Source organism: Coptis chinensis, chromosome 1, assembly GCF_015680905.1.
Source record: "Coptis chinensis isolate HL-2020 chromosome 1, ASM1568090v1, whole genome shotgun sequence".
In the NCBI taxonomy this organism is placed as follows: Eukaryota; Viridiplantae; Streptophyta; class Magnoliopsida; order Ranunculales; family Ranunculaceae; genus Coptis; species Coptis chinensis.
In genome coordinates this window covers 11,424,141-11,449,524 of record NC_141456.1, presented here as the reverse complement: position 1 = coordinate 11,449,524, position 25,384 = coordinate 11,424,141, and the positions used below count along the sequence as shown (strand labels likewise).

Sequence of the window (25,384 nt, the reverse complement as noted above, 5' to 3'; positions counted from 1 at the left end):
GAGATTGTTACTGAGTTGTGAGCTTCAGACGGAACATTTTATTCCGTCTCGTGTGTTTTTTTTTATATTTTTTCGATTTTTTTATTCCGTCCCGCGTGTTTTGTTTATTTTTTTTTTTTTTTTTTATTTTATTATTATTTTATTTTTTATTTTTTCATACGGGATGTTTTATTTCCATCCGCCCATTTTTTGATTTTTACATTCAAACAAAATCAAACATTATGTTCGAAGTTTAAAGTCACCTCTGCATTGGGCAATCTTTTATTGATTTTCACCACAAAGGTAACAAAGAGGGAAAATAGTCCTACATAGGGGTGTCAAAATGGCCCTCAAACCCTCAGCCCACCCGCCCCCGCCCATGGGTCGAAAAAGCCCTCAAAATGAGGCCCTCACACATTCGTGGGTTGGGCCTACCCAGCCCTCAAGCCTTTGAGGGGAGGGTAAGGGCCTAGATTTTGAAACTTAAGCCCTCTCTTAAGCCCGACCCTCATTAGGCCCTTAATATTTATTACATATATTTTAATAAATTTTTTTAGAATATATTTCATTTTAGCATTAATATGCTAAAAATCACTTAAAATAACGTTTATCTATTAAGTTTGTCAACCTTATAATTTCATTATAATATTTTATAAAATGAATTTAATTGATCTTAATTGACTAATACAACTTTAACAAGTTTTTTTTAGTAGTTTGAAGGTTTAATTGTGAAGTGCATTCGATTTTATCATTTTTAACTAATGTTTATAAATTTATTTTGTAAATCAAATGTATAACACAGTATCCGCCCTTCATTTGCCCCTCAAGCTTGGCCCTTCAAGCCCTCTCGAGAGGGTTGAAGGGCGGATAAAGACTTCGAGATTTAAGTATTGGCCCGACCCGACCCATCCCTCGAGGTAAATGAGGGTAGGGCTGGCCCGACCCTCAAAGCATGAGAGTTTCATTGTTTGAGGGTCGGACCAGCCCGACCCATTTGACACCACTACTCCTACATGGAGGTGAAAAAAGTGACTTGCATTGGGAATGCTATTGCAGGTGAAAAAGAGGGAGATGTGAAAATTTTCACCTCCTTTTGGTGCAAAACTAGTGCCCAATGCAGAAGTGAAAAAGATGGTGACTATTTTCCCAAGTCATTTCCAAGGTGAAACCTTCAACCGAGATAGTGGCTGCCTTGTGAATTTCGGACAGAATGTTGGATTCCGTCTCGTGTGTTTTTTAAGAAAAAACCGATTTTTTTTCGGGGGGAATGTTTCATTCTGTCTCATGTGTTTTTTCAATTTTTTCCAGTTTTATTTTAACTTCAGACGAAATACTAGACGGGATGTTACATTATGTCTCGATCAAAAAGCCTCAAGACGGAATCAACATCCCATCCGATTTTTTTTTTTCACCTTTGCATTGCGCAGCTTCACCTTGCTTTTCACCAAAACGGTGATGAGAAGGGGAAAAACTGCCTACGTGGAGATAATAAAAGGGGAAAAATTCACTTGCATTGGGAATGCTCTTAGGCTGAGTCCAATGGCTCCCTATCCCTTTAAAAATAGTGTTAAAGTCAATAAAGTAGAGCTAAAGTCAACAAAATAGAGCTAAATCATTATTTTTCTATGTATATATAGAAATGATTTTACTCTCTATATAGAGAGTAAAATAGAGATAGAGAGTAGAATCTTTTGTATATATAAAGAGGAAATTAATGATAGAAGTAAAATATGTTGATTTTAGCTCTACTTTTAAAAGGATAGAGAGCCATTGGACTCAGCCTTAAGCAACCATTGAAAAACTTTTGGTTCAATACATATGGATAGGATTAAAATTAAAATTAATTGAATTGGACCCATGGGCCAGGGTCCATAGACTTGGGTCGGTTTATTTTAGAACAACCCACACACTCTCTCCCTCTGCTTCTTTTTTTTTTTTGTTTGCTCCTTCCTCTTTTCTCTTCTCTTTAACAGACATTTAAAAAAAAAACATACTCCCAACTCAAATCCCCATTTCAGTTTATGCATATCAAAATATTTGTTTACTGAGGTTAATGTACGCGTGGCATTTTGTTTTGTGCCAAAAAAAATGGCTGAAGATAGAGAATTAAAGACATGGGTATCTGATAAATTAATGTCATTGTTGGGTTACTCACAACCCACACTTGTTCAGTTCGTTATTCGTTTGGGTTAGTATTTTTTTTTTATATATGTTGCATTGGTTTAACTAACTTTTAAAATAATGAATGTTGTGTGGTGTGTTCTGTAGCTAAAGAAGGGCTTCACCTGCCAATGTTGCAGAGAAGCTTGTGGAAAGTGGGTTGCCTTCTTCGACTGAAACACGGTCTTTTGCTAAAGAAGTTTTCACTAGAGTCCCTCGTAAATCAGCTGATTTAAGTAGTTATCAAAGAGAAGAAAGAGAAGCGGCTATGTTAGTAAAGAAGCAAAGGACTTATCAGATGTTAGAAGCTTCTGATGATGAAGAAGAAGTATCGTCACCCAAGAAAGAGGATTATTCTCGCAAAAACATTTCAGAAGAAAGGAAGAGAATCAAGAGGATGTGGATGTGGATGATGAGGCATGATGGTTTAGTTTTATTAATAGATTTTACATATGTGTTAATTTGACTTGATTTTACACTGCAGGTAAGTGTACATGTAGAAAAAGAGAGAAGAGTTCGAAGACGTGTCACTGAGGATGAAGATGACATAGAGGTACTTGATAATGAACAGTGACTTACCTTGTTTGTTGTCACATTACTGATTTACTATTTTTAATGAAACATTTGCCTTATTGTTAAAAATAAAGAAAAATATATTGAAATGTAAGTGTGTCTGTACAGAGACTTTCTACTCTGTGTATATATAAATTTTTGTTGGATCACCAAAACTTAGGATTCGTAGGAAGAAATGTGAGTGATGATTTTCTATTAAGAACATAGTACCTGTATATGATCCATTTACTAAATCACAATTTTTCCTGCATGAATCGGCAATAGGGTATCGGAATTTATAAATATTCTTTCTTCGCATCTGAATACTTTCTGAACTTTTAAATATTCTTCATGCGCATCAGAATACAAATTATCCAATTTTATGTTCGCAGTATGTATCTAAAAGTGTCTTCAAACACTTCTCTTTATGTGATTGTTTAGAGTGTTTATGTGTGTCAAAAATCATATAATAGATGATTTGAGCTACTGGAATTGCTTATTATGACTTTTTTATTATGTTATGCATGTCAGTGGAAGATCCTATTTATTGCATTAAATATTTCATTTCACTGGACCTGGTCTACTGGGAAAGAGATCTGTTGTTCGGTATATATGCTGATTTTGGGTTCCCTCTTTCTACCTCTATGCAGTCGGAGGAGAGGTTACGTGATCAGGAAGAGAGAGAACAACTGGAGCGGAACCTAAGAGAAAAGGATGCTGCAGCAACACGAAAGGTACACCCTTGAAATCAAGATGGACATCACTGAAATCACACACTTTTTTACACTCAACCAGAGGTCATGTGCCAATACTGTAAATTAACATGCTTGTTAATTGGTAACTGATATAATGAAAATAATCTTATCGAGGAATTTGATTGTCCGTGATGATTCTTCGATACCCCCTCCCAAACCAAAAAATAAATGACTGCAAAACCCTCCCAATGAGCAGGGATAAAAAATGACCTTCAGTGATTCGACGGTGCCAAGTGATAAGAAGAAGAAAATAAATAACATTAATGATTAGTCATTGGTTCTAATACTTCTTTAATACATTAACTCAGTACTTTTAGTTGAATTAACCTCATGGTTTTTTCTTGTTGGCAGTTGACGGAACCAAAGTTGTCAAAGAAGGAGCAAGGTATTGATCATTACTAACTGATATCCTTAGGTATTTCGATTATTATTCCCTTGTTTAATCTATTGTGCTTAATCTGATAAGCTGTTGTACACCAGAGGAAGCAATCCGAAGGTCTAATGCCGTCGATCAAAATGATAGACAGACTCTAAGGTTTGACATTTTACTTGAAACAATTTAGTTCTTTGTTAAATCTACAGTGAATTCTGATTTTTTGCTTATGGTAGTTCACCTGATCTGATTATTTCAAAGAGATTTAGTCAGTAACTATGTATGTGTATAAGATCTGATTGTTTGGTGCTTGCTTTTAGCCTTTTACTATTCTTAAATGATCGGAAACCTATGTTACATGGGCACACCATATTTTGAAAACAATCCGTGTCGGATACGTATCTATATATCCAATACCGGACACATATTGTATGAAATATACCTCAATTTTTGATATTTTGCCATATCAGACACTTCGTATCCGTGTCGGATACGGACACACCTAGCCGTGTCAATGTAACTTAGTCGGAAACTATTTGTGGGATTTGGGAAATGCGTCCCTTGAGATCTGGTAGGAAAGAATAAAACGGCATAAGCCCATAACTGAAATTGTGTAGTGGATGTCAAATAGTTTGAACTTTGGAGATCTTCTTTGGTGGGGATGACTGTCCTTAAAGGAGGATGGTAATTGATAGAAGAAAAAAAACAATTTTATTAGGAGTAGCTTAGGGCTGGGTTCACTAAAAATAAGTTATGAAAAGAAGCTGTGGGAGATGCGTTGCTTAAATTTTGAACATAAAGAAAAGAAAAAATTGTGATTAATAACTTAGAGTCTTTACTGACCTTTTATTGTATGATTTTAAGTGAACTAAAAACCATGGTCATTGGTTTGCGTATAAGCAGTTAGAAGATTAAGATTACTTTCTGAGTGAAAGGAAGAAATCTTTTTGTAGCGCAAATCAGTTCATTTTTCAGTAAGATCATTTAAACTTCTAAACTTTTTTTTTTTTTTGTTTTGTGGCTCTGTTATTATTGTTTGTTATTATTAAGATGGAGAATATGCAGTTATATTTTGAGACATTTAATGCACCAAAGACCACAAGGACTGAAGATTATTGGAACTTGTGTAGGTTGCTTAGTTACTGGCAGTTTACTGATATTCTGCTGTGTGTTACTTTTCAGGAAGGTTTCAAGACAAGAATATCTTAAGAAAAGGGAGGTAAAGAAGTTGGAGGAAATAAGGTATAACAGAACTTGTCGTACTTTACTGAACTCCTAGAATTGTTATCGTTTTCTGTCATGATGCTATTTGCTATGTGGTGTATGAGTTTAAAAATAAATGCTATGTCAATACCAGGGATGACATAGAAGATGAGCAGTACCTCTTCGATGGAGTCAAGTTGACTGAAGCTGAATATCGGGAGCTCAGGTAATAAGGTTTTTTCTCAGTCCATGGCACGCCTGTTTTTGTCATAGATGTAATAGTCTAGTGCAGTATCTCATCTTGTTTACTAATTGATTTGGATACTAAATACGATTGTATTAGGATATACATAGCAGATGCACAGGCATGTGTCTTGCAGGGCATAATCACCTATTCTGATACATAGACAAGTATCGTCTATGCCTATAACCAGCTTCTGTAAAATGCTCTAATTATCTTGAAAGTTGAAACCCTTAAGTTAAAGATGGAGATCTAGGTTTCTAGCCAGGTATCGTCCCAAGTCATAGTGAACTCTCTCCATTTTGGTACATCTTTCCTTTCAGTATCTGAATTTATCCTCACCATCATTTAACTTATGTCAGTTGATCCTTCCATTATAGGAATTGAGACTTATCTACATATGTGTGGCGGAGAAGAGTCTCCCGTTTTACCCATCAGTTTGTCAAACTGACTATTCATAACTATATAGACATATACTTTAATCCGTATAATTGAAATGCTGACAAATGCCCAAGCCGGTTGTCTGACTTGAAGGAAAGTTTGACCTTGTAACTCTACTTAGTTGTGCTTCTTAAAGGTGCTGTCTCTAATTATCAAACTCTTCAAGCTACATCCTTTTCTGCTATTGAAGCATATGTTTCCGGTTTCCTTAAACAAATTGCTTATTTTCCATCAGTGGGTAACAGGTTTTACTTAAATTAAGAAGGGTGCTTCATCTCGACATGAGGACGCTGAAATCTTGTCTCTCTTGCCAAAATGTTAACGTTTAACGGTTGTCAAATCTAACACTTAAGTTTATACATCCTGATGATAGGATTTATTTTATTTTATTTACTTATTTATTTATTTTTCCCTAAAGATAATGCAAGTGGTATAGGAGTGACAAATCATTTAGCCAAGAATCTAGTTTGGTGTTGTAGACCACCAGCCTTGTTAGTGCTGTGGTTTTTTCTCGTGGTGCGTGTTGCTATTTAATTCAAGTAAATAAGTAATCACGTCATTGAATTCTGATAGGTATTATGCACTCTTGTTTGCAGGTATAAGAGAGAAATTTACGATCTTGCCAAGAAGAGGTCTGAAGATGTAGATGACATTAATGAGGTAAGCTAACTCATAAGTAATGACACTGGTTCTGGTTATTTGTAGTTAAATAACTGTTAACCCCTTGATGGAACGACGTCATTAAATAAGCATGTGCAAGGTACATGTTTTGTTATTCCAGCTGATGGTTGCCCCTTCGATTGTTATATGAGCTAGGTGCCCTTTCTGAGTTTCCGTTATCTTGTTTCTATTTTTTGTAGTTGCTTGTTTAGAGTTAGGGACTTTTAATTATTGGTTTTCTAAATTTCATGAGAAATTGTTTATCCATATAAGAAATTGAACCTTAAGATTTTCAGTTTATTTACGAGAGCCGATTTTAACGTCCCTTAATAAAGAAAAAAATATTGGTGTAATATGATGACATGCTGAATGTTGAATATCGTGGAGGATAATTCATGATGAGGTGATCACTCTCCAGGTGGGCTAATAATTCGAGCTCAAAACTTTGTATGAAGAATGAGTGTTACAGTAGCATGTCCGGTTTTCATAACCGTATATATATGGGCAGGGATAGAGCCACATTCTCTTACGGCCACATTGTGTACACATTCAAGGAAAATGTGGACTTAAAAGATGAATTAAAAGCTGATCTTTTGTGTACATTATCTCGTCAGTATGGAGAGCATGCTTCCCAAATATCAGCTCATTCTAAGAAGTCTAACCTTGTCAAAACTTGTTATAAAATCATAAAATTGTGGACTGTTAGATAAAAGTTCAAAATTAGGCACAATGTTTTGCATGGTTAAACAAATTCAAATGAGATGATTCTTTATGAGGACATATCCACAAAAAAATAGCCCTTAATTCATTCTGGAACTCATAGATGTGGGCACAATGTGGGCGTAAAGAGATACTACACTTTTCCCATTGCACCCGTGTCCACTGGGTATGATACTGGTACTGGTTCAGGATACTCTGCAGATACTGCTGAAACATGTTTCCTCACATAGCCATGAATAATATGGGTAGGTGGGTGAGGGTGTGGGGGGATGAACACACAAAACAGAGTATGAAGAGGAACTCGTACTTACTTTGTTGCTAATCTGTAATCACAACACCAAAATCTTATTAAAATGCCAGTTTTTCTTAAAATATGTATTACTTATATTCCTGTCATAGATTTTCAAAAATTCCGCATCATACGTCTTACGCCTGTATCCGTATCCGTGCATCGTTTGTATATAGATATATATATACACGCACGTATAATAAAAGATGATCCTAACTATATTATAAGTATTCTGTAGATCTATGTAACATGGACACTTCATATTCTTAAAAAAATCCGTGCGCGATACACGGACACATTATGCATACTCTTTCAAGCTAAGGTTTCTCTTAAACCTGAAAGACTAAGAACGGAACCTATTAACAGAGTTACAACTCCATATACGTCACTTATTTGTAAGGAGGCGCTTTGTAAGTTCTCGAGTCCTAGAGTATTTTATGTAACTAAAGAATAGTAGCTGTTTTCTTTTTTATTAGCAGTGTCCCTGTGTCCTACATCATATAGGTCACCATACCCGTGTCAATGTGACTTGGCTTATATATATATATATATAAGCCAAGTCACATTGACCCGGGTATGATACTGTATTCACGCAATAGTAATATTCTGGAGGAATACTAGAAGGCAACTCATTTTCTGAGTTTCACACATGCCAACTCAAAAAAGACACTTTTATGTCCTTGGAATCTGAGGCATTAGCTTGACTATGTGTCATCGACACTCCATAGTTAGAAGCAAATCCGTGTTGAATACCACACTTGATCCATGTCACTGTCACTTTGGCTTCTTATGGGTATATATTATGGTATTAGTCTAACCCACTAGCTTCTTGCTAGTGGGCTTGGTGTTAATGTACTAAAACATTTGGCACCAAAAGTAATAAAAACTCACTGTCTTGGGTCTAAGTCACTGTCATGGTTATATTTATACTGAACGTATCATACCAGTTTTTGAAGATATTGTAATATTAGTCCTATTGGGCCTATACTTGGGCCCAACCTATGTCGGTAATCTGTTATTATAAATAGAAGATGGGTCTTACTTTGAGACCTAACTTTTCTTGTCTTTTACAAAAAAAAACAGAAGAGAAGTAAGAGATCAAACCCTAGTCACCACCCTTAGCCACCACCCTAGCCGCCACCCCTTCCTTCTTCCTCGCTCTGGGCAAATGACGATATCATACCGACAGGTGCCCTTGAGTCGCCTTCATCCGGGTGACTTCAATCGCTTTTCCCAGTGGGTTTCGGGCGTTTATCACGGTTTTCCCAGGTAGGTTTCCGTTTATCACATTTTTCCGGGTTTTCTTCCGATTATAACTTTTTTTTCTCACATCAAGGTACTATTCTTTGCACTATATCCCTTATCATGACGGATAACGACTCTAAAGGTACGGATGATGTCTCCTTGTTGAATAATTTCTCTTCTTCAAGAAAATTACTACTTCTTCTTAATGGGCGGAATTTCCACTGGGCTCGCTCGTGCTTATTTTTGGGGGCCAAAGGGAAGATGGATTGGCTTGTTCCCAACAAGATGATTTGTCCAATTAATCTGCACCTACCTACAATAGTTGGTCCATGACCAACCAGATGATTCTAAGTTGGTTGTTCAACATCTAGCCCGAAACATGAGATGTTTACCTTTTATGAGACCGTTGATGGTTTGTGGGGTCGCTTTTCTCCGAAATGTATGCTACTACGAACAATGAGGTTCGAATTTATGAGCTCTACCGTGAGTTGGGAACTGTGGGGGCTCTTTTCGCCTTAGCTTACTTTGGGTACTTGAAGTCACGGGAGGAGCTTTCTACTTACACTTCCCTATCCAAGATATTGCGGTATGACACCTACTATTATGGCCGCTCTTGAGCGTGAGGAGAAAAGAGAGTTCATCGGGCCTTATTGGTCTTCACTCGATTTTGAAGTTATTCGCGACTCAAGTTCTCAATATCGCACCTCTTCCATCTCTTGGTGAAAATATGCCAGCCGCGGTGGTTCGGATCTTTTCTCGGTGGTTTCGAAATCGATGGCGTTTGTTGCTACTTACTTTCGACCCCGTGGGTCTTCGGTTGCTTTCGTTCTCATTGTTCCATCCGAACACTCGTGGACGCTTTTTGCGATCATTGCAAGCGGGTGGCCACCTTATTGATAGTTGCTATCGGCCAGATCGTCGAGCTTTCGTCCCAAGAGGGGGTCGAGGGGCTTAGAGGCAAAGAAACCTCGATTGCGACTATTGGCGATATTTCGGTAGTCATCATTCATTGGGGAGTTTCGAGGATTTCGGGACTTTTACCCAAAGATGATTGATCGCCTTATGCATGCTATGTCTCTGGGGGGACATCTAGTACTTCGCCATGCTGTATTACCTATCGCTGCGTTCCATATTCGTTCCCGCTTCCATCCGGTTGGGTCCTTGATTAGGGGCAAATGATCATAAGTCTAGATTATTGTCCGATAGCACACTGGATGGCTCATACACCACTATTACCCGTAGCGGTACCTTGTTCGCTTATCCCCCCGCTATCTCTTTAGAGTCGGGCCTTTACATGTTCCTCACTTAGCACTTAGCATTTATCCGTTAGTCGCCTTGCTAAAGATTATCAACGCTCGTTGTTTTCTTACCCCATTCTTGTTATCTTTTAACCCGAAAAACGGCAGATTTTTGGGGCTATGAGCATCATGCGGACTATACTACTTTGGAGATCCCCCTTGTCCCAAAGCACTGCTCCACCAAGATCGAAGTTTGCATGCTAAGTGTGTTGCCCGTGTCGCCGTTATTTGAAAGTCTTTGAAAAGTTGGCATGCTTTCGGTTGGGCCATGTCAACTTCAAGTATCTATGTACTTTATTTCTCGAATTAATAAAAGCATGCAAAAATACTCTTTTTTCATTGGATACTTGTTCTTTGTCTAAACATGCGCGTAATTTTATATTCCTCGCGCCTTTCTAGATCTCCTTGTATGTTTGATGTGATTCATACGGATGTTTGGGGCCCTTCTCCGTGACTACCCTCTCGCCCATAGTACTACGTGACCTTTATAGATGACCATACTTCGGTGTACTTGGATCTATTTACTTCGAAAGAAATCAAGTTCTCCCTATTTTCACTCGGTTTCCAACTCATTAAAACTCGGTTCAATATCGTGGTTTGGACTTTGGCCCGATAACGCGAAGGAGTATGTTTCCAACGAATTTGTCGCCCGCCTTAACCAACGTGGTATCCTTCAAAGAATCGAATTCGCCCTTATACACCGGAAAGCAAAATGGTGTTCACGAACGAAAAATCGGAGTCTTATGGATGTAGTTCGGTGTTTGTTGCAAGGTATGCATGTTCCACCCCATCGGCATTATCGCGGTTCTTACTGCTCTACTTCAAAACCCGACACCCAGTAGAGTTCTTAATGGTAAGGCCCTCTGCAAGTCAGATATATTATGGTGTTGTTTCCCATTATTCCCCGGTGTTTGGTGGTTTGCTATGTTCATGATAAAAGGCCTACGCGAACCAAATTGGATGATAAATCCATTCGGTGTGTCTTTCTAGGGTATTCCCTATGTCAAGGGGTATCGTTGTTATCATCCACCTAGTCGTCGTTTCTATCATACCTTGGATGTCACATTTGTCGAAAGCATAGTGCATATTTTGGTCCTTATACATCCGCGGTGAATCTTTGTCTTCCCCAGGTTTTGTTTATCCTATTCCCGCCTTTAATACTCCTTTGGTGGTCCTCCTACTAAAAGTGTATAAAAGGTAACATTCCTTCACCTTCTAGTGATCTACCCATCGTTTTGACTCCCCTATGTTTGATTCTCCGTTGTTGAGCCCCTCGATTTCCTTCCAGACTGTGCATCCCCGCACAAATACGGTTTTCCCACTAACCATCCTATTATGCGCAGCTTTGTCTCTTATCGTGTACCGCTTCTATCGACATATCCGACTTCGGTTTCCTATTCGGTTAGAAGTTCGAGAGGCTCTGTTGGATCCACAAGCCTTATTATCGCAGTGAGATGATGACTTCGAAAGCAGAATCGGACTTGGGAAATGGTTGCTTTTACCTCCCAAGACTTCGCCTGTTGATGCAAATGGGTTTTTGGTGAAGTACTTGGGCGGATGGTACGGTTGAACGATATAAGGCCCGCTTTGGTTGCTAAGGATTTACTGTGCACCGGACGTGACTTTGGTGCGACCTTTGTAGCTGTTAAAATCTGTTCGACTTCTTATTTCCCGGGTCGCCTCTTATGATTGGCCTCTTCATCGGTTGGATGTGAAGAATGCCTTCCTTGAGACGATTTACATGGATCCCCCACCCGTGCTTTCGTGGTAGGGGAGTATGCTAGGAAAGTTTGTCGACCCGTAAGTCCTTATATGGGCTTAAGCAGTCACCACGAGCCCGGTTCAAGATGGATTCACCGAGGTTTTCTCTGAGATGGATTTACCAGGGTGCCACTGCGGACCATACATTGTTTGTTCGGTGAACTCGGGGCCGTGACTTATCCGCTTGTATATGTGGACGACATTATTATTACAGAGAGACGACATGCATCGCATTGTACAAATTAAGGAATCCCGGGAAGTCTTTTGAGGTTAAAAACTTGGGTCCTCAGACGTTACTTTTCTTGGCATTGAGATTGCACGTAGTCCCAAGGGAATCTCTTTATCTCAACGAAAGTATGTTCTAGATCTTCCGACCGATCTGAGGGATGCCGGGTTGTCGAAGATTTCTCCTATGGTGCCTAATGGCCCGTTAGTTGCGCACGATGGACCATTATTGTCGATCCATCGCCTTATCGCTTTGTTGGACGCCTTATTTATCTAGTTAATACTAGACCGGACATTGCCTATGCTTTGAAAGCAGAGTTAGTCGGGTTCATGCATGCTCCACGCCAATCTCATATGGATGCAAATGGAGCATATTTCAAGTACCCAAAGACCGGTTCCGTGGTCCCTTAGAATGCTACTAATCGATTTCGATTATGGAGGTTCTATTGACAATCGCTCCACTACCGCTTTATGTTTTCGTGGGAATCACCTTATCTCATGGAAAAGCCGGAAGCAATCTGTTGTCTCCGGATCATCCGGCCGAAGTCGAAGTATGCCCCGGCTTTGGGCACTTGTGAGATTATGTGGTTGCGATCTATTTTGGGAGAGCTTGGTTTTGCACCGACCGGATCATCCGTGACTTCACCGCGGACAATCAAGCTGCCATCCATTTAGTTTCGATTCACCCTACATGAGCGGACTAAGCACATAGAGATTGATGTGCATTTTTCAGGGAGAAAGTTCGTCTTTGGGATTGTCTCCCCGCCCTTTGTTAGGACTAAGGCACGATTGCCGATACTCTTACCAAACCCGGTGGGACCTCGGGCGATCTTCGCTCTTCCATTGGCAAGTCGGGTCTATTGGATATCTTATTCAAACTTGAGGGGAGTATTGTAATATTAGTCCTATTGGGCCTATATACTTGGGCCCAACCTATGTACTGTTGTAACTCCTGTTATTATAAATAGAAGATGGGTCTTACTTTGAGACCTAATTTTTTTTTTAAAGTATCCCTGCTAATGTTGAGGAGATCACCCTAAGCCTTAATGCGACAATTCAGTCTCAAACACTTATGTGAATAGTTGGGATTTAGTTGTAGTTTTTATGGTAAACATTGTCAGGTGGGTTTAGAGGTTTTCTATTGTTGTTTAGAGTTTGTGAGAGCCTTTCAATATCTTGTGCACTTCAGTATTATGCTCTTTCTATAAAAATATGCTTTTAGTTTTGGTCCTGCGGACTATTTTTCACAACAACACCCCTGTGGTTCATAACTATGGCATTGAATCAGGGATTAACAACCTGAGTTCACTTTCACTTGCAGTATAGAATGCCTGAAGCCTATGATCAGGATGGGGTTGTAAATCAAGAAAAGCGGTTTGCAGCAGCAATGCAGAGATACAGGTCAGTTTGCTTTTGACAAGTATAACCATAATTTCACATAGAAACTTTCTCTGAGAATTGTTTCAGTCTTTATTGGGATACCAATAGAATATTTTTAGATGGGTGTTTATTACTTAAGCTTCTTTGCTTTGTGTAGGGACCCAAATTCTGGAGAGAAAATGAACCCTTTTGCTGAACAGGAGGCATGGGAAGAACATCAAATCGGTAATTTGTTTTAATATTTAATGTCATGTATTATGGTCTATATTAAGGATACACAATCGCATTAATAACCAAGTCTAACTTGAAAATTACTCACTTGTAGGAAAAGCAACTCTGAAATATGGTTCAAAAAACAAAAAGCAGACAACAGATGATTATCAGTAAGCAACCATAACCGTCTTATTCAATATATGTTCATATTCTACTTCTACTATTAATACATATTGCAGACATCAGGCTGTTGAAAAAAATAAGATCATCTGTCCTTACATATTACTTTCATGTTCTCCATATATGCTCATTATCAGATATATTCAATCTCTAGGTATGTCTTTGAGGACCAGATTGAGTTCATTACGGCATCGGTTATGGATGGGGATAAGGTATCTAGAAACAATCATTCTCAACATTTTTGTTTTCTAGGATCATCTGAAGATACTGTTGTCTTATTCTCATGGATTTTAATTGGATTACTTTGTTTTTTCATTTGTTTTGGTTTGTGTTTTTTTTCCTATTTTACTGGATAGCGTGAAGAACTGACCAATGCGCCACCAGTTAACAACTCTGGGGACAAATCCGCTGAACAGAAACTTCAGGTAACCATTTACAGTATTACATTAATTACTACCGAATGATTTTTTGATCAATTCTTTGCTGATATACTGTAAATGATTTTTAATTACAGTATTACATTAATATACTGATGCTTGGAGACAAGCAATGATCAAATAACAAGATCCCAGTATAGTGGGAAGAACTTAGGCAAAGAACTAGAAACTTCATTTGCTTGCATGATGATCTCTTCCAGTCTCCCCATTTGGACATGAAATTATCAACTATTCTGTTCCATTAGTCCTAATGTACTTTTGTTATACACTTATACCTATTAGTGGTGCTATGCAGAGTACAAAGGTGGGCCTTTGTGAGTGACTTGAAGTATCATTGGAAAATTAAAATCTGTTAATAGTCTGTTTGTTTTTTGTTTTTAATTTTTTTTTATTGGATTTAAATCGGTATCAAATTACTCACTTACTGACTATACTGTCTTATGGCTTTATGGGTAATAGCATAACAGTAGCTCTACATGAGTGCATTTCCATTATAATTGCTTTCAGTAATGATGCTGATTCTTTTGAAATCACATAACTTTACATTCCATTTGGAATTTGTATAATTATGGATATCCATCTAACTCTTTGTTAATTGTTATTCACGCAGGACGACAGGAAAACTCTTCCCATATATCCTTATCGAGAAGAGCTACTCCAAGCCATTCATGAACACCAGGTTTTTAAGTTAGCTTCTTATTTGCATGAATCATTTTGCATATTCCTTAACCAAATCCTTACTTAATATATTTATTTCCTGAAAATGGCATTTGTAAACCTTTTTCTTTGGTTTTCTAGGTTATTGTTATAATTGGAGAAACTGGTTCTGGGAAAACTACTCAAATTCCCCAATATCTTCATGAAGCTGGGTACACAAAACGTGGAATGGTACACCTGTTTTTTTTAATATAATATTGTATACGTGAATAAGGGCAAATATTCAGGAAACACACCGTCAAACTAAGTTATCCATTTCATCATTCATGTCCTTATGCGCTTTCAGAAATTCAATTGCTAAATTGCTCTGTTACATGGGCATGCCATATTTTAAAAACTATCCATGTCGGGTACTGGTCCACATAACCGTGTTGGACACAGACACACACATATTGTATGTGATATATCTTCTTTTTTGGTACTTCACCGTGTCGGATACAGACACACGTACCAGTGTCGATATAACGTAGCTAAATTGTGGGTCAAGCAATTTAGTACAATCCCAGAGGACTTCTGTAGTTTATTCAAATGGATATTTGTGAAAATTATGAGTCAAGAATCAGTAAAGGAAGCTTCCAGATTATGAAAGATAAAGATTTTTACGCCTAACCTATTAAATAAGACATAATAGTTGGGCAGTGAGCTAGATGCCCCTTTGGACGAATATTAAGTTCTAAATGACCTATCTGCATCATCAATGATATAAATAACGAGAACCTATTCTGGAAGTGAGATACACAGTCTAAATTTATTTTGTTTTAGGCATTTTATTTACCCAGAAGATGAAAAATATAGAACAGTTGAAGTTCTAATTTACCTTCTAAAAAACTTCATTAATATTATTAAGTGGATAAATTCAGTTAAGCATATATTTGAAAAAGAAAGGGTAAGCATGGAGCAGTTTCTTGACACTTGGGTCCTATTTCTTTTTGGTGCGTGCGTGCGTGTGTGTATGTGCATGTTATATCAGTCATGGCGTAATTTTTATTTTAATATATTTAGATTTTGGATTTTGAGGCAGAAAACTAGAAAAGTAGACATGTCTGAAAATTTGTTATTAGTGCAAAGTTCGTTAATTAACAAGATTCAGAGTTTGTAGCGAACAATATGTGTACTGAAAAGGTTCGAAAATCATCTTTATCCAACTGCCATCATGGAAAGGTTGTCTCACTTACTCAAGCTGTTAAGTACTAACCCAACGTACATTTTATTTGCTCTAGAACAACCGTAGGTCTGTTCTTCCAAAATTTAGACAATGTTTCTGTTTGTTTAGATTGTTTTGGTCTTGCTAGTGTCCTAAACAACAAAATAAGGGGCAAGCTTTCTACTTTTATAACACTAGCAAAATGGTGTTAATTTAAAGTGTAAAGTGGTGCTATATAACTGAGTCCAATACGACGATATTAAAGATTGGTGTCTAGGAAAGTGTTTTAAATTTGAAAAGTGAATTCAAAATTAAAGTTTGTCGCTTGAGTGTGAAACTCTCTTTTTGAAATAACGGTAATGTCTGTTATAATATTCTATAATATCCTTGACCAGAACACCGTTTTTTTGTTAAATAGATTGGATGCACTCAGCCACGCCGTGTTGCTGCCATGAGTGTTTCTGCACGTGTTTCCCAAGAGATGGGTGTTAAACTTGGCCATGAGGTATATTCCCTTTCACTGGATATTGTATCATTTTATTCTCTGCTTGATTGTTTTCTAATAATAGTTTTGTATTGGCATCACTGATAGCTCTTAGTGATTGAAAAACAAACAGAGAGTTCTTTTCAAACTGGACACTGTTGTTTTAGATGATTGTAAAGCATGGCTACTATTGAGAAGTGTATCTTAAACGACTTAAAGATATTAACCTACTTGTCCAATACTTAGAAATTGTAATAAGCTGATAACCTCCGTAACACACCCCATATAGTTCACCATCTGGATAACAATTTAAGCTTATGGCCATCTCATAGCTCTGACATGTTTGAGCAGAAATCTGTTTGGTATTACATGTGCAGTATTTTTTATATTATTCTGGCTTTTCCATGTACACCATCACAAATTTCATGTCAGGATATGACATTTAAATGTCAATCATCGTTTACCCTAATCAGGTTATTATTAGTTTTAACACACTACTGCAGTAATCTTATTCATGACAAACCTTATCTTTTCATTTCAGGTTGGTTATTCCATTCGTTTTGAAGATTGTACTTCTGAAAAGACAGTTTTAAAATATATGACAGATGGAATGCTGTTGCGAGAATTCCTTGGGGAACCTGATTTAGCAAGCTACAGGTTGCCAGAGTCTTAACTCTTAACAGAATGATGTTTCTCTGCTGATTGTTTAGGTCTGACTTTCTACTTCTTAATTTCAGTGTGGTGATGGTGGATGAGGCTCATGAAAGAACACTTTCTACAGATATCTTATTTGGACTCGTCAAGGTACACCTTCCCTCAGCTTATATATGTTTCTAGTTATGTTTACTTTACCTTTCTGGTTGTTGTTCAGTAAGATTCTTGCCAAGCAAAGGACAAGAAACAATGGTTATCATTTATAGTAACAAAGGTCTACCAAGAAGCATTAGTAGTGTACTATACAGGACATGCATGGACTGAGAATTAATTGCTTATAAGCAACATAGTGCCCTGGGCCCTGTGTGAATAAATTTGTGCACTAATTGTGCCTGACCTGGAATTTTGTTTGTTCGTATATTAAAGAATTCTAATAGGGATCTCCACGGTTCATCTAGTTGTTTTGGTTAGATATCTCTTGAATCTGATCTAACACTGCTCTTTCTTATGTTCTACAAGACTACAAGTACTAAATAATAGCGGCAGTTGATTCTTAGCTTCTTTTCTAGATATTTAATTATTATCATTGCATCTCATTTTATCAATGGCTTGGCTCTACTGATGTTTCTGGTAGGATGTTGCACGATTCCGCCCTGATTTGAAACTGCTTATTTCTAGTGCAACTCTTGATGCTGAGAAGTTCAGTGATTACTTTGATTCTGCTCCAATTTTCAAAATACCAGGAAGGAGATTCCCTGTTGAGATACACTACACAAAAGCACCGGAAGCTGATTACTTAGATGCTGCAATTGTCACTGTCCTGCAAATCCATGTTACCCAACCACCTGGTGATATCTTGGTCTTCTTCACTGGACAAGAGGAAATCGAAACGGCTGAAGAGGTTCTCAGACATAGAACACGTGGATTGGGAACAAAAATTGCTGAACTCATAATCTGTCCTATATATGCTAATTTACCGACGGAGTTACAGGCTAAGATCTTTGAGCCTACACCTGAAGGGGCTAGGAAGGTGGTTTTGGCAACAAACATAGCAGAGACATCCTTAACGATAGACGGTATAAGCTATGTTGTTGATCCAGGTTTCTGTAAGATGAAGTCCTACAACCCGAGGACCGGCATGGAGTCCTTGCTCGTGAATCCAGTTTCTAAAGCATCTGCAGATCAGAGAGCTGGACGATCTGGACGCACAGGCCCTGGGAAATGCTTTCGGTTGTTTACCGCCTATAATTTTCAAAATGATTTGGATGCTAATACAGTGCCAGAGATACAAAGGACTAACCTTGCAAATGTTGTGCTTACTCTTAAGAGTCTGGGCATTCATGACTTGTTGAGCTTCGATTTCATGGACCCTCCACCAGCTGAAGCTTTACTTAAAGCCCTGGAGTTGCTCTTTGCTCTTAATGCACTGAATAAAGTTGGAGAACTTACCAAGATGGGTAGAAGGATGGCAGAGTTTCCTCTTGACCCCATGCTTTCAAAAATGATAGTTGCATCAGAGAAGTATAAATGCTCTGAAGAGATCATATCAATTGCAGCTATGTTGTCTGTTGGAAATTCAATTTTTTACCGTCCAAAAGACAAACAAGTCCATGCTGATAATGCAAGGATGAACTTTCATACTGGAAATGTTGGGGACCATATTGCATTGCTTAAGGTGAGTTACAAATAGCAATATATCCTATCTAGATTCTCATACTACAGGGGGTTATCTGTTTTGCACGTATTCTACTTGTTTATTGGTTAAACTCTTGAACAATTTCTTTTTTGGTGACCCTGTCTGTCTTCCATTCGATAAATATTTCTTGCAAGTGCTTGCTAAAGATATTATTGGCCATTTCCTTTAAAAAGTATATCATTTGTTTGATGGATCTTTTGTCTGCTGGAATGCATGTCTTGATGGCCCCTAGTTCCAACCATTTGATCACTGCGTGATATTATCATCTATGGTCTTGTAGTCCTAATTAGGCAATGATTCCATCCGCAGACCAGCATTTCCCCTGCTTATTCATTTAAAGCAGTAAATCAGTGGTAATATTACTGCTGCCGCTGGTACATACCCATGATAAAAATTGGTCAGGCCTCATGTGCATCATCATAATTCGAATAGAGTATCAGTTAGGCTGATTTTGAACGCGTTCATCATAATGTAGTCTTTGCATTGGAGGAAAATGGGCTTAATGTGTGCTTTTATATAGGATGTGAATTTTCAATGTTGTTTTACGAATTTTATTTTATTGTGTTGCCTCTATATGATTTTCTGCTAACCTTCTGTTGTACTTCCTGAACTTTGATTCATTATGCAATGGAACCGTGACATACCATAATCATTGTTTTCAGGTCTATGATTCATGGAAAGAGACCAATTTTAATACACAGTGGTGCTATGAAAATTACATTCAGGTATCTTGTTCTCATATTATCTTTCACTTCTTAGCTATTTAATGGAGCTTTTCTTCTGGTATATGTTGCTTAAAATAACTAGATTTAAATACCCTTTGAAATTCTAGGTGAGGAGTATGAAGCGCGCAAGAGACATTCGAGATCAGCTGGAGGGCTTATTAGAAAGAGTGGAGATTGAAGCTAGTTCTAACCCAAATGAACTGGACGCAATAAAGAAGGCAATTACATCAGGTCTACTTGATACTCTTTTTCTTTAATCCAGCTTAAGAAAAACTTTACATTTTGCATTTTAATTGGTTATTTTTTTTTCAGGGTTCTTTCACCACTCTGCACGACTGCAGAAGAGTGGAGCTTACAAGACAGTAAAAAATCCACAGACAGTCCACATGCATCCAACCTCTGGTTTAGCACAGGTATATTATTGTCAACCCTTCCTACTTCGTCCAGAAAATCTAAGCCTTCAGTTGTTTCAATATCATACTATAGTTGATGTGTGATTTTAAGGAAACTCTGTACTTTCCTGCTTTGAAAACAAATTCCCCCTCATTGGACACACTTCTGCATTGCTGAAGTACAAAGAGCACCCTAAAAAAGTGGACACTCCAGGGACCAGCCAATTCCGTGTCTGAATAAATTCCCTTAGTTGAGTATAGGATGAATATAAGGATGGTGACCTTGCTTCTTTCATGCCATTTTCAGTGTTGGGTTCTCTCAACATTCCTTTTTGAGTAAACCATCATTTGTGAAAGATAGCTATTAAAAACAATTTGGGTACTAGCTGAAGTTTTGTCCACAACTTGGGTACTAGCTGAAGTCGCTGTCAATTGTGTTTGTAGTTTGTTATTGATAAAAAAAACAAGTTATGAAGGATTCGTGAGTTTAATTCTGCCCTTATGGGCAGATGGCTTTGGAGATTTGGGGAAGAAAGTGAGAGGCTTTAGAGGCGTGTGGTCAAATCCAGATTTGGTGAGACCAATCTAGGCTGGTATAGTGGGGAATTCAGGTCCTTACGGGTGTGGGGCTTGGAAGAGTATTTAGAGAGGTCTCGTGGAGTTTTAGAGAGAAATCACGTACATCTTAGGTGATTGGGGTAGAATTAGATTTTGGGAGGATAGATGGGTAGCAGAGAGACCGTTATTCTTGTTTTTCCCAAGACTTTATGTCATCCCAGTTTTTAAAAATCTCCCCTTTGGTGTTTTCATGCGTCTAAATAATTGTAATCTTGGGTGGGATTTGGGGATTCATGTTCACTTGATTGATCAGAATATTGCAAGCATTGCCACCCCCTCGCTTATGCTGGAGGCGATTCCTGCTGTGAGACCGGATAGGGATCGTCGGCACTGGACTATAGAAAAGAATGGAAAATTCTCAGCTAAGTCTTTCTACTTTTCTTTGTGTTCTCATCTACCGGCTAATACTCGAGGGGTCATGATTCCAGACTTTCCTAATTTTTTTATTTGGTCAGCAAAGATCCCTTGTTTTGTTTCTTTTTTCAATTGGTGTGTGACCCATAATAAGATTTTGACTATAGACAATCTCATTAGGAGAAAAAAAATAATCATTAACTTTTGTCCCTTGTGTATGACTAATGGGAGTCAGTGAGTCATACTCTCATTCATTGTCTTTTTTCTTAGGCGATATGAAGTTACTTTGTGGGCCGCTCTGTGGTGTATTGGGTTGTTCTTCGGTTAGTGAAAAATTTGTTGAGCTCTTGGGTGCTTAGTGTTTATTCCCCAAAGGGATGCAGAGTGTGGAGCATCTTACCTTTTGCTATCATGTGGGCTTTGTAGCTGGAAAGGAACAGGAGACACTTTGATAGATGTGCAATGATCATGGCATAGATGATTGTAGCAATCAAGGGATTCGTTTTCTCTGGTCGAAGTTTTGGGAGGAGTGGACATATACATCTTTTGGGGATATTATATTATTATGTTCAGATGGGTTTCTTTTTTCTAGTATCGATATTGTATCTGTCTTTCCCTTTGTTGTATCTGAGTGGAATATCTCATCCTACAAAGTTGACTTATGATTATATATATATATATATACACACATCAGATTTTACCGATAAAAAAAAAAAAACAAGTTGTGTTCGTAGTTTGTTGATAATCTTAATACCACTAACGCCTTTTTTCTTTTTCTTTTTTCTTATAGGTGCTCCCGAGGTGGGTAGTTTACCATGAGCTTGTGCTGACGACAAAGGAATACATGAGACAGGTAGGTTATCTTGCTAAATTGACATTATCGTGCTATTTCCTTTGGTCCATGGAGTGACAAAGAATGTTTAGTTCTAAAAGATGATGATGAACATGCAGATAACAGAATTGAAGCCCGAGTGGCTGGTGGAGATCGCACCTCATTATTACCAGCTAAAGGACGTGGAAGATGGTAAGCTCTCTTCTCTGTCATGGTCTTACCCGGACTCCCACATACACACTATGAATCTGCAAACTATTTACTTCTCATTTTCCCAGCACACATTTCTTGCCAAGGAAGACCATTGATGTGGCCCACCTAGTAATTACACTCAACTCATCTGGATTAAATGGTACTATTCATGCCAGCACACTTTCGTTAACTGGATTCAGTTTTGGATGGAATATCGAAAAACAAAAGATTGTCAATTGGTTATGGGATGATGTTGTGAATCAATGCAATTGGCTGAGATTAAGCCCCCCTAACATGTTAATTAGTATGGTTAATGAGAGCATTTATGAGAAGGAACTTCCTTGAGAAGTCTTTTGCACGTTCACAACAACAGCGCAGCAGCGTTTATTGTTGCTGTACGATTGGCTACATGGCCACTCAAATGAATAACTCATGATGACTCACCTATTGGAATTGTCTGGAATTTTGTACAATTATCATTGTACTGTCATTGCATTCGCCTTGGAACGCCTGAACCTAGAAACTCCATTTAATTACGGTTGTATCATCAATGTAGTCATGCCACCTTGCTTCCATTTTAAGTCTTTTTGAGGGCATCTCAACTGATAAAATGGTCTCAATGACCTTTTGCCTCTGGCTAATCTTAGTTGGCCTAGCACTTGCGTATATAAGATGACAGCACCATTATATATGTATATTTTATGATTTTATCTTCTGTGTGTAAATAACTTAAGGTACTTGGTAAGTTGGTAGCCTTACAAGTTCGAACTTTTAATACTTCCAATGAAGGCTAGCCTCCATGTGTCAGGTTCAATTTTTGTGAGTAGCGTGCCTGTTAAAGGTGGTGGTTGTCTTTAATACGTAATTGGACTTGTCATGCAAAACTTTAGTTTGCTTGGAAGGAAAAAATTGAATACTGTTTGAAAAAGAATTACGGCTATGGCATAAAAGTAGTATTATGTCAACAATTTGGAAAGTGATAATGCAAACTGTTAGCTACTTTAATTGAGATGTTAACTTTTACCTTGTGGCATGAGCTCCTGGGAATTAGTATATTATTGTACCTTGAAGGACATAAAACTCAGTACAGAACTGCTACTTTTCAATTCATTTGAGGGTTTGTTATCTCAAAGCAACTCTCTATAATTTTATGAAGTGAAATTTGTAAGTTCTTTGAGATGTCGGCACCTAAAAATTTTATCTCGAGTTTTTTCAGTGAAAATTGGTCTTTATTATATCAAGTTTGGAGTTGTTTCAAAATAACGTGTTACTTTTGGGAAATTTAGTTTAATTAGGTATAGCATGTAATTTCTTGCTGTCTTTGTTGTATGACTTCTAAACTTCTATCATTTTACAGCTGCAGCTAAGAAACTGCCGCGAGGGCAAGGGCGAGCATCCATGGACTGAAACCTTGGCAGATCTTCAGAATTTTGAGATGTGAATACCTTTTTGTTGTAAAGAATTTGTACTGGTTGTAATGTAAATCTTACTTGCCGATCAGGAAAGAAGAACAGAGTGATAAAGTTCATCATTGTAGTGTTGCAGGAGAAGACGAATTGATCTTGTTGGTCGGGGACTCAGGTTGTATTATCTGAAACAGTTTTGTAAAGTGTTATAGACTTGGAACTGCCTTTTACGGAATACAGCAACTGAAGCTATTAAATGTTTTATTGGTGTTGTGACTGAGTATATTCTTCTGTTTTCTGCGAATGATCTGTCAAATATTGGTGACTTTGTATGAGACTTTCAGCGGTGACTGGTTCTTTGGTCAATAGCACTCTATGGACACCAAGAAGGTTCTCTCCATACACGGAAGATATTTCCAAAACAAATCCGTTCTTGCTAGAAAGTGAGATTCCAAAAACATATAATGCACACAGTTACAACATGGGCCATGGGCAACCACTGTTTCACTAGCTTTGGTTGAAGACATACATCTAGCCACAATGGCCATAGCACCGAGGTGCTCATGGTTGAAGACTTATTAGCATATAAATCTCTCCCTTCTGCTTAAGCAATTTTAACATTAATCAAACATCCATTTCTTAATTGAATGCCAAAATTGCCAACAAAATCACCCTACGGCCTACGCTAACTGTTGACATTGCGTCCTCAATTTGAACTAGTCACAAATATATATAGCAAAATAGAAGTTGCCGCCGGATTCCAAGTACTAACTCACTAGCAGCTATCTTCCTCCTTTATAGTTTTCTTTTCCTCCAAAATATTGCAATTTGCATGGATCCTAATTGGTTGGTGTTCGTTTGTCTGTCTCGTTTTTTCTTCGCCCACATTTGAAAATATTATAGACCAATATAATGGATAGGTGTCTAATATAGTTGGTGAGTTTTTTTTATTTGTGACATTTTTTAATGAATAATGTATTTAGTTGAGCCCTCCTATTATTTAGTTACATGGCAAAAAATTATGAAACTTTGCCTAGGAAGCTAGTATATATACGGACAGAATCATTACGAGAGGGGGTTCAAAGTAATTGAGTTTATTTACACATATTATATGGAAAATAATATTGAGTTTAATTTAAGAATTGAGAGTGAAAGAATGGAGAGAGAGCTCATTGATTGATAACGGAAAATATGAAAAAAAAAATGTAAGTAAACTCAAAAAATTACAATTCGGTCAAAATCAAAACCTCGAGTAAACCTCACTCCCAATGTTGTATCTATTCCTCTCTAAAACCGACTTCTACACCGGCCTTCTTATGGAGGATTCTAAGCTAGGGGGTGCGAGATTATATGCACACCCCACCCCCACTTAAACAATAAAGATCAACAAAATTATACATCTATTTCAATTCACAAAACTAGAGTGTGTTGACTACTAAGGATTTAATATAGATTGACGAAGTTAACTACTTAACACTTAAACAATTAATTAATACTACTATATCTATATATATCTACATAATATAGTCTACAAGTCCCAAACAATTTAACAAATTGTTAATTTCCTATAATAATATAAGCCTATATAATCCTACTATCATATGGAGAAAACTATAAAAGATTAACATTTGAAATTAAAAAATTATCTTGTTTTTTTTTTTTTTTTAAGTAAAAATTTTATTAATAATGATAACGAGTTTTACAAATAATTAGGATAAACATACAACAAACTGAGCCGCAAGTCTTTTCTGATTTTTATTTTTTTTTATTTTTTTTTATTTTTGAAGTCTAACACTTGTTTAAGAATTGAGAGTGAAAAAATGGAAAAGAGCTTATTGATTGATATAACTTTGACCCCAAGACTCTCGCCTCTACAACAAGGTAAACACTTATTGATTGATATAACTTTGTTTTCTTCCTCTATCTACTTGATATTTTCTATTTTTTTGTTTTTGTTTTTGCTAAATAAGTTAAAAATATATTTTAAAAAAAATGTTAACAGTCATTTGTGGATCATTTATTCATTATCTTGCTGGTTTACTCACTTCATGTTATATT

General features: G+C 37.4%; 1 protein-coding gene across 1 annotated transcript; it reads left to right on the top strand.

Moving 5' to 3' along the window:
* Window positions 1-1,924: 1,924 nt before the first annotated feature.
* LOC147522125 (pre-mRNA-splicing factor ATP-dependent RNA helicase DEAH1-like) lies at window positions 1,925-23,609 on the top strand. The gene is given in 27 exon segments (XM_086591305.1): window positions 1,925-2,171; window positions 2,254-2,491; window positions 2,494-2,556; window positions 2,624-2,692; window positions 3,342-3,425; window positions 3,798-3,831; window positions 3,927-3,981; window positions 5,002-5,061; window positions 5,177-5,248; window positions 6,301-6,364; window positions 13,224-13,303; window positions 13,440-13,507; window positions 13,608-13,665; window positions 13,830-13,887; window positions 14,032-14,100; window positions 14,723-14,791; window positions 14,911-15,000; window positions 16,392-16,478; window positions 16,999-17,114; window positions 17,195-17,261; window positions 17,746-18,786; window positions 19,470-19,532; window positions 19,640-19,763; window positions 19,845-19,945; window positions 21,687-21,749; window positions 21,848-21,920; window positions 23,278-23,609. Coding segments are annotated over 27 exon segments (3,120 nt in total). The 5' UTR covers window positions 1,925-2,067; the 3' UTR covers window positions 23,328-23,609.
* Window positions 23,610-25,384: the final 1,775 nt, after the last annotated feature.